Source organism: Mercenaria mercenaria, chromosome 12, assembly GCF_021730395.1.
Source record: "Mercenaria mercenaria strain notata chromosome 12, MADL_Memer_1, whole genome shotgun sequence".
NCBI lineage: Eukaryota > Metazoa > Mollusca > Bivalvia > Venerida > Veneridae > Mercenaria > Mercenaria mercenaria.
In genome coordinates, this window is record NC_069372.1 from 52066792 (window position 1) to 52081318 (window position 14527).

Below are 14527 nucleotides of genomic sequence, written 5' to 3' on the forward strand. Positions count from 1 at the left end.
ATCTATTATTGTTTGGAAAGAGAATATAAGTCCTAAGAAGTTTTTAAACTAAAATTTTTGTTTAAAGTATCAATGAGTGACTCTACCTCGTTCAGTGGACTCAGAATCGAAAAGACTGGAATCTGGCAAGACGGGCGTTTATATACCTGACCCAGAATTCCCTGGTCACGTGAAGGTATGGTGTACAAGGGGAGTCATTTTTGCCGAGTAAAGAGTTTAACCTTAATTCGGTTAAACTGAATATTAGTGTTGGTAAGATATAATTCACAAATGGAGAATTGAATTTTGATTAAGATTAAAAAGAAATGGTTACGTTTAAAGCCACAGCGTTCAATTAAAAAAGAACAGACTTGATGGGTGGTTGAACAACCGGATTTTTAATGTTTCAATCCTGATTTAAAACAAGAGTATGCCTAGCAAAAAGTTCCTTCTAGCGTTACAGATATTTAATATGAATATGACAATGATGAAAATTTGTTTACTTTATGTTCATTTGACTGCAATATTTTGCAGAAGTAGCTTTCCCGTCGCTTTCCCCCCCCCCCCCCCCCCCCCCCCACACACACACAGAGTAAGTTTTCATCACGTGATTAACACATACGAGCACCTACAAATTCATATTATTATTATTATTATTATTATTATTATTATCATACCAGATTGATATAGCGCCCTTTTGATGAGAAACATGTTCAAAGGCGCTTTACATAGTGCAAACGCAGCTATTCAGAGCGCGAAATTCATCCTATACCAGTACAGACACAGCGATCTGACCAGAGGGACAGAATGAGATAAAGGCACAGAGAGAGAGAGAGAGGGGGAGAGAGAGAGAGAGATCCTTTATACCGGTACACAAAAGTATTTCACATACGCATTACGCAAGAAAAATCTAGACAGGTAAAATATTAAAAGATGCATCTGCTAACCTGACCTTTGGCAGCTACAGTATGAAACGTCACGTGACCAGCGACTATTTCTTTCTCCGTGCCCACAGGGGCGGAGTATTTGTGATGGATTTTTGCGAGTGCAGTGTATGTCGTAAATGACAACTTTTTATTTTCGGTGCAAAAAGTTTCAAATTTTTATTTTTAATGTCTGATCTTGGCCATAATAGTAGCATCAAATTTAACGATACAAACGAGAAAATTTATTTTCACTTGAAAAAAAAGATGCAGGAAAGAAATCAAAGAGCAGAACAGAAAGCAATTTGTGCCTGACATCACGTGGAAAATTCCTTTCGTTTTCAGATTGATGAATGCGCCAGAAAGAAGGTTACCTTTTCGTGTGTAAGAACTTCATTTTATATCTTATTTTAGATATTGATCTATTACATTGTAGGCATTGTTATTTACCACATTTATTTCATATGATAGAGGGTAAAGGCCTTTTATTCCAACCGAAATTCCGGATACTGCTTTGTACATGTAAAGTTAATTCGTTAATTTATGCTAATTTTTAAACCCACATTATTGTGTTACTTTTATTGGTATGTAGGTAAAGATAATATAGATAAAATATTTTGCAGTGTGTTTCCATGGCAAAGAGATATTTAGAACAAGGTCTTCTGCATAGTTAAAAAAGAAGTACATAATAAATGAACACAAAATTCAGCTTTTGTATCAACTACACAAATGATGGTGTGTATAATTATACATCAAGACATAAGATGCAAACATGTACTAGGTAACAAAACACCAACAAAACTGATATCATAGATGACTAGATCTATAAAAATAACAACACTTTTTCCCAAGTTCCATGATTTTAAAAAATGTTCAGACATTGGCAATTTGAACTTGTCACAGACTCAGTGATACATTTATGTTGATAATTACTATCAATTTATTTGTTTTTGCACTATTTCTGTACCTGTATAGAACCACCGACCGTCCGTAAACCAGCTGGATGGCTTCTTATCAAATGAGTAATAAAACGCCCCGAGTGAGGCTCGAACTCACATCGGTGAAAGGCAAGTGATTCGAAGTAAGCGACACAGATTTATTGTACTTGACATACTTGAACACACGTACAAAGTTTCAGGGCTAAATCTCTAAAAGTACTTGTATTTAAGATCATTCACCAGGACCTAAACAAAACACCATTTATTTTTTCATGAAACAAAATGGTCATAGTTTTCAGTTTACGCCAAAATTTAGTTGCAATGACCTTGTCTGTGATGTTAAAAGAAATATAGTCTGCCATCGCCAACGTTTTTACCGCTACCATTCATATAAAAATGTACCTAGACCAACGTCTTTGTCCACTGCGCCACAGCTGAACTTTTCAAGTAAACAGCAGAAGAAAGTAATTCTGGACATGTAAAGATACAAATTATGAAATATATCGGCACTGAGAATCCTAAAGATAAATAGGGTGTAGCTGTAAAGATACGACAGACTGAGGGCTTTATAACAACATTATAAAGATACGTCATTGTGACAAAATCAATAAATGTGTGTGCACCGCTAACTAAATATAATAACTACCTTAGAACGGTCAGTAACCTAGTCAACATCACATTTACTTGAAATATTTCTCTGCTAGTCAACCTGGTGTTTTCAATAAATGAGCCGCGCCATGAGAAAATCAACATAGTGGCTTTGCGACCAGCATGGATCCAGACCAGCCTGCGCATCCGCGCAGTCTGATCAGGATCCATGCCGTTCGCTTTCAAAGCCTATTGCAATTAGAGAAACCGTTAGCGAACAGCAGGCTGGTCTGGATCCATGCTGGTCGCAAAGCCACTATGTTGGTTTTCACGTGGCGCGGCTCAAATATATATTTGCCATTAAAAGTCTAACTAAACCCAAGTATTTTCTCTGTCAGTGAACTTCACGTTTTCCCAAAATATATCTCCGATAACCAATGTCACATTTACAAAAAGTATTTCTTCACTAGTCTACCTCATACTTATCATAAATATTTATCCTCTAGTCAACATCACACTTAACTGATTATTTCTCCGCGGGACAATCTGAAGATATCCCTAATGCATACCCGCTAGCTAATGTCTCATTTACCCAAAATATTTCTCCGCTATTCAACTTCACGTTTGTCCTAAATATATCTCCGGTAGCCAATGTCACGTTTATCCTAAATATTTCTCGTCAGCATCACACTTACCCGGAATATTTCTCCGCTTGTCAGCATCAAACTTACACGTCAGCATCACACTTACCCTGAATATTTCTCCGCCGTGCTTGGCACTAGACCTTTTGCAAACGTTCCAAAGACCACGTTTATTAACATGTCCTATATACATGTATTTTTCCGGACATTGGTCTGTGACGCAGAATGATTTATTCCAACAAAAGCCGATACTTTGTAATTTTATAAGTGCAAAAGTATGCAAAACAGGATTAATTAGAACAGCAAAAATGCAAGTGAAAACTAAACTGTTGAGTTTGATATAAGATATGATTCGCATACAGAGAATTAAACTATGATGAAGATTTAAAAGAAATGGCCATAGCTGTTCAATTATAAAAGGCAGACTTGATGTTTAACAGAGGGTGGTTGAACAAACGGATTTTTCAATCTTGATTTAAAACAATATTTTGCCTAGCAAACTGTTCCTTCTATTATTATTATTATTATTATTATTGTTGTTGTTGTTGTTGTTGTTGTTGTTAAAAATATTATTATACATAATTTGTATAGTGCCTTTCTGATGAGTGACACGTTTAAAGGCGCTTCACATAGTGCAAACTCAGATACTCAAAGCGCGAAATTTCATCCTCTACCTGAGGGACAGAGTGAGATAAAACGCGAACTTGGTCGAGATATTATGACCACAAACATTATCAGCAAGTTTGATGAAGATCGCATGAAAACTGTTCGACTTATAGAACGGACAAGGCCAAACTCGCAGTTCTTTTTTCTAGTAATACAAGGGCCATAATCCAAGAGTGCCTATGGCGATTTAGGTGGTTATCAAACTAAGCGGTGATATAACGCCCACAAATATTGTCAGCAAGTTTGATGAAGATCGGATGAAAAATGTTTGACTTAGACAGCGGACATGCTTTGGACGCCGACCGAATCCACGGGTATTCGCCACGGGTCTTCACATAATACGCCCCGCTCTTTCAGTGACGGGTGTATAAAAATGAAAAGAAAAACATCTGCTGAATTTGCAAATTGCACAGCTATGAAACACCATGTGACCAGTGACTATTTCATTACATGATTTTTTGACAGTTTCCTAAGTCTATTTTTTGATCATGCATATTCATTATAGGGGATGAAAATCCCCGAGACGGTAAGGTCCGTATATAGTTATTCGTCTTTGTTGTTTGCATATACTGAGGCTATTTTTTAGATGTTTTCCGGTTCCGGTTTATGTACATACCGCAGACTGGTTGTCTGCATGAACATCCGAGCACCCCGAATCAGTCACAGAAAATGGTAAACCGTGCCAACATGATTCTTTTACTTCTTTTTCGTAATGGAAACTGTACATGCAACTGAAAAATACTTTTAAAACAGTAAGGAAGTGTAAATGCCGTCAAGTTTCTGCGTGGAGTGTATACAAACAAAAAAAAGTTCCTAAAGCCAGTGCGAGAACGCGGTGAATGACGTCATCGCCACGGCTTCCTGTAAATTTTGCAAAGTATGATATTCGCTGTAAGAGGTATGATGACATTAAATGTAAACTTGCACTGTTAGAGCGAAGTTTCACTTTCATTTGAGTGTTGAATATTTCTTTGTAAGCGGGTATATAAATATTTCTTTGTAAGTGGGTATATAAAAGATAAATCCCCATGCTAGGCGTTGCCTTAATTGATATTATTGATTTACAGTTACAGGTTATTAGCTTTGTATCGGGAAATATGCACGAGTTCTTCAGTGGAAATATTGCGCAACTTTAGGAGCGCAATATTCTTCCGCAGAAGAACGTGTGCATATTTCCCGATGCAAAGATAGAAACGAGTATGTAATAATATCACATATTTAATGCATGGGTTACAATTTATTGTTCATTGTCAGCCTACTTGTACGTAAAGACGCATGAACAGACATTGACACAGAGGTGATTTGTAATGAATATGCATGAGTTAAGACAGGCGTCCTAATGGTAATCTCAATTAAGTGTGCAATGTCAACTACAAGCGTTCTTTCTCAAGAGCATGAACCATAAGTGAAATAGCTACATATATTCACTCGCTTATCATTTGGAATTTTATCTCTTAGGAAAACGTAATTGGAGCACTGGCTAGTTTTCTTTCATAGTCAAACTATGGAGATAATTGCATGCCTTCTTTTAACTGCAGTAGCAGGTATACTTTAGCTGAATTTTAACCAGCTTATATTGTTTTTAACATTCGATTTTCACACTTTATTGTAGTAATCATCATGAAATGATTATTTACAAATGATTCCTATAAAGTATGTAATGCCATTTTAGAATAACATGAAATTACATGTAAGGTAAAAACAGTTGGTTATCACGACAACTTCCACGTTATAATTATATGTGGAAATTTCGCCGAAACCATTTTTGAATGGTTTCAAGAGAAACTAAGCTTAGTTTCAAAATGTAAAGCATATCATCAAAAAAAAAGCGATTTTCGTGAAATTATTTTTCATACGTTTTTAGATACTTCTTTGTATATAGACCTTTTATTGTTATTATTGTTTTCACTGTTTCTAGATATCTTGAATCTTATATTAGACATTTGCAAATTAATACATGTGAAAACAGAGGACGATTAATTTTTTCAAGTGGGTCATCTCAATATCATTTGATTAAGTAATGCGCGGTAAGAAAAACATACGTTTAACGGTGATAAGGTCTGTCTTTTTATGCTAACACGATGCGTTCAGGATATGATTTTGGATTTGTTTGTTCGTCCGTCCGCCTGTCCATCAGACAAAAAGTTGTGTTACACATATCGCCTAAAGAATTGAACGGCCGTCATGAAATTGTATAGGAATGTTATTCAACGTTAGGAGTTGCGCACTCGAGTTTTAGCACATCTGATCACAAAGTGCTCATTGGTAGCACATGCGTCTGTCGTCAGTCGTCGTCCGTCGTTTAACTTTATCCCAATTGTTATGAAAGTTAGACAGAATATTTAGGCTTACACCTCTTGGCAAATTTGTCACCTATGTCATCTTGGCTCAAATACTAGGTGACAAATGTTATTTTTAATTTTGTAAATTTGCTTTTGAGAATGAATAAAACGTTTATGGAGCCATGTTTGTTTAAAGAATTGTGTAAAAGTATTAAACAAGAGGACCAAATTGTCCTAGGCCGCTCACTCGAGAACAGCTAGAACAAGGTACTTCTTCGATTTGACCGGTTGAGCTATTTTCTGACCAAAGATGACCCATATACGAATCTGACCTAGATTTCATAAAAACAATCGTCAGGAGGACATTTCGTGAATATCTAGTCTAAAGTGCAGCCTCTAATGCGTACACAATGTATTTCTTTTGTTTGACCGGGTGACCTAGTTTTTGACCCAAAATGACCAATATTTGAACCTGACATAGATTTTGGCCAGACAAACAGCCAGATAAAACTTAACGAGTATCCAATTTAAAATGCAGCCCTTAATGCATACATAATGTATTTATTTGATTCGAACGGGTGACCTAGCTTTTGATTCAATATGACCCGTGTTTGAACCTGCTCTAGATTGCATCAAAAGAAACATATTGGTCAAGTTTAATGAATATCCTGCTTAAAATGCGACCCCTTTTGCACAGGCAAGGTATTTCTTTTATTTGACTAGGTCATCTACTTTTTTATCCTACATAACCCATATTTGAACTCGACCTAGCTTTCATCAGTACAAACATTCTGATCAAAATGCATGAAGATCCATTGAAAAATGCAGTCTCTATTGCATACACATCGTTATTCTTTGATCTGACCAAGTGGCCTTTTTATGACCTAACATGACCCATATTTGAACTTGACCTAACTTTTATCAAAGCAGACATTTCATCAAGTTTCATGAACATCCTGCCTTATATTTAGCCCCTATTGCATTCACAGCGTTTTACTTTGATTTTACGGGGTATTTTAGTTCTTGGCCCTGATGACCTCTATTTTAACTCGACCTAGATTTCATCAAGACAAACATTCTGATTAAATTTCATGAAGATCCAGTGAAAACTGCAGCTCCTATCGCACACACAAGATTATTCTTTGTTTTGACCAGGTGGCCTGGAACTTTACATTACATGACCCATATTTGAACTTGACCTAGATTTCATCAAAGCAAGCATTTTGATCAAATTTTATGACTATCCTGTCTAAAATGTAGCCCCTATTGCATTCACACAGGTTTTCTTTGATTTTACTGGGTGACCTAGTTTTTGACCCCAGATGACCCCCTATTTAAAATCGACCTAGATTTCATCAAGACAAACATTCTGATCAAATGTCATGAATATCAAGTGTAAATTGCAGCCATTATTGCATACACAAGGATTTGCTTTGATTTGACCGGGTGACCTAGCTTTTTACCCCAGATGACTCATATTTGAATTAAGTTTTTGACCCAACATGACCTAAATTTCATCAAAGCAAACATGTTCATCATATTTCATGAATATCCTGCCTAAAATGTAGCCCCTATTGCATTCACAAAGTTTTTCCTTGACTTGACAGGGTGACCTAGATTTTTATCCCAGATGACCTCTATTTGAACTCGACCTAGATTTCTTCAAGACAAACATTTTAATCAAAGTTCATAAATATCCAATGTAAAATGCAGCCAGTATTACATACACTAGTGTTTTCTTTGATTTGACCGGATGACCTAGTTTTTAACCCCAGATGACTCATATTAAAACCTGACATATTTTATCCAGGCAAACATTATGCTCAAATTTCATAAAGATCCAGTGTAAAATGCAGTTCCTATTGCATACACAACGTTTTTCTTTGATTTGACCTAGCGACCTTGTTTTTGACCCCAGATCATCCATGATATTCAAACTTAACTTAGATTTAATCAAGGCAACCATTCTGACTAAATTTGGTGAATATCCAGTGTAAAATGCAGCCCCTATTGCGTACATAAGGTTTTTCTTTGATTTGACCGTGTAAACTAGTTGTTGATCCCAGAAGACCCATATTTTAACTTGACATAGATCTTATCCAGACAATCATTCTGATCAAATTTTATGAGGATCCGGTGCAAAATGCAGCCCCTATTGCGTACACAAGGTTTTTCTTTGATTTGACCGGGTAAACTAGTTGTCGACCACAGATGGCCCATATTTCAACTTGACCTAGATTTTATCCAGACAATCATTCTGATAAAATTTTATGAAGATTCCTTGTAAAATGCAGTCCCTGTTGCATCACAAGGTTTTCCTTTGATTTTGACCTAGTGACCTAGTGTTTGACCACAAATGACCCATATTCGAACTTGACAGAGATTTCATCAAGGCAATCAATTTCATGAAGATCAGTTGAAAAATACAGCCTCTATCGCATACACAAGCTAAATGCTGACAGACGCTCATAATAACTCACCTGTGCTAAAAAAAATAAGAATGTAACGGCACTTGTCCCGAAACTTTCTGAACAACCCTCGTATTAAGTGATATCTTAAAATATTATAATGATAACAGTAATTTTAGTTTATATATTTATTAATGCATTGTATGTTATCATGAAATAATTTTTAAAAATCCGAATGTTAATTAAAGTTATCACCGAATATTTGTTGAATAGCTATGTCTTCTTTTCATATATTAATACATTTGTTGATTACGAATTTGCCCTCCTACTATCAAAAAGGATTCGGTGCGTGTTTGCGTGCGTGCAAATGTATCTGTAGCCGTTACCGTTAATCATATGGGTTATTCCTCCAGAAGACTGGTTGTAATGTTTAGTAAGAAGATAGTGCAATATACAGAAGACGTTCTAAAGTGTAATTTATAGATTACAAACACATATACAAATGCTGGATATGGCCTTTTTCCAGGCATAAGAGACTATTTTATTGACACGTATTCAAATTTAAAGGGACTTTTCCACACATTTAGGCGAAAAATAATTTCTCAAAAAAAAAAACGAAAAAAAACACATAAAAAGTGAGTACTCTGAAAGTGACTATTGCTACAAACTTATGGACACAGATTGTTTGCAAGATATTCCTATAAATAACCAAAATCATTGTGCAGAAGTTAGTAAACTGTTGCAACACATTTGAAATAATGCCGAAAATTTACATCTTTCTTGCATTTTTACCAATATCTTACTTTTATTTTCGCATACATCATCATTTTATATGCTTAATTTAGAAGAAATAAAGATGTTGAAACACTTCCCAAATGTTTGGGAGTAGGTTTAAAGATTTGAAAGTGATAATGTATTAAAATTGCCATCGAGCTGTGTTCACAGCCGCTCTGCAATGGGTCCGCGCTGATGCTAACACACAGGTATTGAATCAATTACAGCACGTTCATAATCGTTAGAATAACAACTAAATGTGGGATCGTTACTCCTGCAATTATGATCATTACTATCGTCATCCCCCTGATATTTGTCGGCAGATTAACCAGAGCTTGATCATAAATTGCATTACAAATGTTCACTTAATGTTGGTAAATGGTAAACTCTAATGATATAGGAAACTTTCAGTTTGTGGACATTCGGCTATTTCCGTGTTATTACGTATTTTCTTTAGGAGTTTCGGCATTCTTTGGGCGTAAAGCAGTTCAACTCACACCTAACATTCCGTAAAATTCGGAAAATGACGAAATCACATACGGGGAAAACGTAATTTGCGGATTTTCATTACGAGTCCACTACCTTAATTCAAAAATATTATATTTTTCACAGTACAAGGACCGCATCCAGATCACCACCATTATACGAGCTACCCACCTGACCAACATCCTACTGACCAACATCAACCTGACTGTCACGGACATGATTGCGAGCTTGTGAATCAAGCCATCAACAATATCGGCATGTACTTTGATGACCACCTGTGTCATGTTTTCATTCATGTTGATTGCAACAACCATGTATTACCTAATGATGAACAAATATGTGCATCAGACGGACAAACGTACGATAATCAGTAAGTTGAATAATTTGCGTTACACATTACGTGGCGCCAGTTTCGTTTTATCTCCGAGAGGTTAACTGTTTTTTCATGTTGTTGTGCACATTATTTAAGCCAAACTTTCTTGTTCTCAAAATATACGCGTATCAATTGCGTCTTTCCGTTTGTTTGTGTTTTTTCCTTCTTCTTTTAGAACAAATGTAATTTGTACTTTAGACGGACGAAATCATTAAAACAAATATAGAAATGATTGTCTTCTGACACTTAAAATTCATTGTCTAGCCTTCAGAAGTTTCTGTAGCTATCGTATATGGAATAATATAATATTGTTGGTTAGTCTTTAACAAAACAGATCTCTCCGCACGAAGTTATATACTAACTAACATATTGAAACAAATCATTTTAATACAAGGGTTTTCCCAGATAAAAATGAAATTGCCTAATGTTTTTATAAATGAAAACCAGCGTCAGTTGAAAAGTAAGGTGAATTCCCCTACCTCTACTGCGGAAATTGGAAAGGAAACGAAGAATGGATTTTTTTTTCTCAGTTGTACAGAACTATATGCAAGGCATTCTTGCCAATATTTATGGAGCTAATTTCAACATTTAACTGGTGTTAACTGGTGAAATACTGGCAAAAAGCAGTGTGATATAAATCAATATCACCCACAATTGTTGTTATTGCCGATGTAAACAAAACTGGATTACTTCCCTTGCCAATATGACACTATCAGTTACATGCTTTGAAAAGCGTATGTAGCAATAGATACTGAGATCTCCTCAATAACGATGACAATTTGGATGAAGGGTTATTGCAGTTGTTATGATGGAACACTTGGAATTTTACCTACTGTTGAGCTAGATTTTAACATTTTACCACAATTTCCCTCTACAGGTCCAAGCAGCTCAGTTGAACAGAGATTTAAAGCTGCGTCATCTGAGAATATAGAGAATTTCCTAGAAATAAACCAAAACAAAAACTTGTATCCTAGCGCATCTCACTTATGAGAAAGTAAACTGTTCTGAATTTAATTATATCCCTTAATGCAAACTATCTCTATATAATCAATGTATCATCGAAATCCAGTTAACTTTCAGAGAGAAAAACTACAATGTATAGCTTCTCTGGTCCCAGTCAGTTAAGAAGACTGAAGTGTCACTACTGATTTGCAAGACATTAAAACTGAAATTTGAGTATATATGCAAATGTCGAACCAGTACAAATGTGTAGTACAATTCAGGTGGACAATTTTATATAAAGCAGCATCGAAACTAATTTTATTGGATTAGTGGACTTGCTGTGATATGTGCGTTCTCGTTTGTACTGCTACGCGCTCTGTGGTGTATGGTGGTGGTAATTTAGTTCGTATAAATTCTCTCTCTCTCTCTCTCTCTCTCTGTATATATATATATATATATATATAAAAATAATTGAAAAAGTACCGCTGATAATCATGTCATTTTTTCAATTACTAAAGCATAATGATTACACAATATATATATAGAGAGAGGGAGAGAGAGAGAGAGAGAGAGACTTACTATACTGTAGAAGAGGGCAGATATATGTTTGATCTTGAGATTCAATCCGTAAAAGTGGGCAGATACTATAGAAATGGAACCGTATATCTGGGCAGACTAACGGTACTGGAATTCAAAAGAATCTGCCCACATTTACGGAGCCTTCGGCTCTCTCTCTCTATATATAAGCGGTACTTTTTCAATTATTTTTTTTTTAAATATAGCTTCTTCTTATGTATAAATGACATACAGTGAACTGAAAATGTAATATGCGTACAATTATTCAGCAGTCGTGTCAGACGGTCGTTTTATTTACTTGCAGTTGTTTCTACGCTAAAGCTCGATGTGACAGAATACTTGACAAAAGAAATTACTACAATGGTGCGCTGACAAACCAGCTTTTATTGGTAAATCACGGACCCTGTGTAGTGTCTACTGTCCCAGTGGCGACAACGACTATTTCCCGCATGGCAGTGTCCACAGCTACTACTGGAAGCGGAAGTAGGTTTAACCGAGCAAAAATACAGTGGCTTTTCATTACTATTTTATATTGAGAGACACATATCAAAATCAGAAAAATATTCCACCTAAGATTATAATTCCAAAATCAAAATAAGTTTCCACTTCCGTCTGGATTAAATACCTTTTAATATATGTTAGAATGAAATTATTATTCTACTTGTACACAAATAGAAGAAAGTTCATGTTTTATTTTCATAAGAATATCCCCGTTGTCTTTTGATTAACATCAACCAAATGTATATTACATATTACCCTCGCATTCGCCTAATTAAAGAGCTGTCTAGTTTATATCTGAAAAAATTACAAACACACAATGCGTTCAATGAACTCGTGCAACCAGTGTTAGATATGATGTCCATTATATTCATTACTGCGTCGGCAATGTTTTATTTATCAGTTTATTTTGTCTTCAGGGTTTAAGAGAATAAAATGGAAGGTTTCTGTTGTCGTCTTTTCAGAATTCTCTATATACCATAAGCTATTCGAGCGAAAATAAAGTTTTTTTTAGTTTATTCATCGAGAGATAAGGTCCAGACTTTCGTGATTTCAATATTGCAGATAATTTAAAGTTCATATGTAAAACCTTGATGGAACACCAAATACTTTAAGCTATATCTCTTTGAAACATACATTTTTGTCCACAGCTTGTCCAAATTGTCTTAAATTGTTTGTTTTCCAGAATTTGAAGATTTCTTTAATTAATTTAATAACCATTCGTGTCTCAGTAATATCCGTCCTATGTAATGAATACATCAGTTTTTTTACCATTATTGTCAACATTTTACGTAACACAACCGCATATATGCCCAAAGATTCTACCTAAGCAGAACATAGCCTCGTCAAACCCGTTTTGCACAATTCCTTATACAGCCTCCAGGAACTTGCGCTTCGTTTGGTGATTTGTGCAATGGACATTAAATGTTTTCGTCTTAATGTTTCTGTTATTACTTGAGCAAACCTCTTGGTTATTTAAATTAAAAACAGTTCTATTAAAAGTTTAACACACATTGAATGATGCAACTTCTTTGCCAACATTGGTCATTATCAAATTATCAGTTTTACCCAGGGTCAAACAGTTTCATCAAAGTACGAATTTTATCTAATTTAATTATCACGTGACCATTGTTTTCTTCTATGAGGTTAATGTATTTATTATTTTTCGATTTAAGGTACTTAGAACAAACTTCAAGCATCTAAACACGAGATTAAGAAGTTGGTAACACCTTAAGCATTTGTCATCCGGTACTCTGTGTGTGTTTTACTATTTCTATCAACGCTTACACTGCTATATATTTTCGGTTTGAGAATCATGCAATCTAAGGTCATGCCTTTTCGTATTGCTTCTGTGTCCTTGTCTTCATATAATTTTTCAGGTCAACACATATACCCTTTTACTAAATTTGAAGTTCTACGCAAGTGAAAAAAATAGTTATATGAGTCACTGGTACCACAGCGATGGTAACGCAGAGTGTTCTTGGATCTGTCTTCTGTCAGTACAGATGATTTTAATGCTCGGATGCAACGCTTACTCTGCTGTGTGTTTTCGGTTTGAGGATTATGAGTTCTAACGTATAGCTTTCGTACTACTTCTGAGGCCTTGTCTTCATAATTACTTTTCAGGTCAACATGTCAATAATTTACACATATATGCTAAATCTGAAGCTGTACTTAAGTGAAAAATAAATGTTTCAAACAATTTATTCTTTCATTTAAGTCACTGGTACCACAGCGATGGTAGCGCAGAGTATTCTTGGAAATGTCTTCTGCCAGTACAGATGGTCAGTCAACTGTGGCCAGGATTTCGCCATTGTTTGCGGTTCAGACGGAAACTACTACCCTAACACGTATGATTTTTTAATAAATGAAGCCTTTGCATTTGTATTTGTGATGCATTTGTATATTTAGAAGCTCCAAACTAAGAATTTTACTATAGTGTACACTGTAAATAAACAGAAACGTGTAAGACATATATAATGCGCCATATATGTTGTACAGTTGAAACTTTTGAAGTCTACAACCAAATATTTGGCTTACACACGCCTTCCTAGACACACATGGTATAACTATACCGTACTTATCTCTTTTACTTCCAGGTGCGAACTTCTCAAGTGGCAATGCGTACATCCAACACTAAGACAAGTATCGGATTCAAATGTATGTGCATCTTCTTGAAGTGATTCTTCTATGTCTGTACACAGATATATATATATAGATATAGATTACATTTTTGTATTTATTATTATTAGTTTTACTAACGGCGTATTAGCCTATCCTGTATATTTTTTTTACTTAATAAGGTGTTTCTATCAAAACAAATTAGGAGTTTGAAAATAACAAAACAAAATATTTACTTTATCAATAAACTCGCTAATACTTTAATTAAATTCAGTCTAAATGTAGGGATAACGCAGTAACGCATGTTTTTTCGTGTTATTAAATCTGCAGTA

At 35.2% G+C, this 14527-nt stretch overlaps 1 protein-coding gene across 1 annotated transcript; it reads left to right on the forward strand.

The window, feature by feature from the left end:
* The first annotated feature begins 5188 nt into the window (after positions 1-5188).
* Positions 5189-14287, forward strand: LOC123535070 (uncharacterized). The gene is made up of 5 exons (XM_053518863.1): positions 5189-5279; positions 9812-10055; positions 11881-12059; positions 13795-13924; positions 14174-14287. Exons 1-5 carry the CDS (start codon positions 5240-5242, stop codon positions 14250-14252), a joined length of 672 nt encoding a protein of 223 aa, XP_053374838.1. The 5' UTR covers positions 5189-5239; the 3' UTR covers positions 14253-14287.
* Positions 14288-14527: the final 240 nt, after the last annotated feature.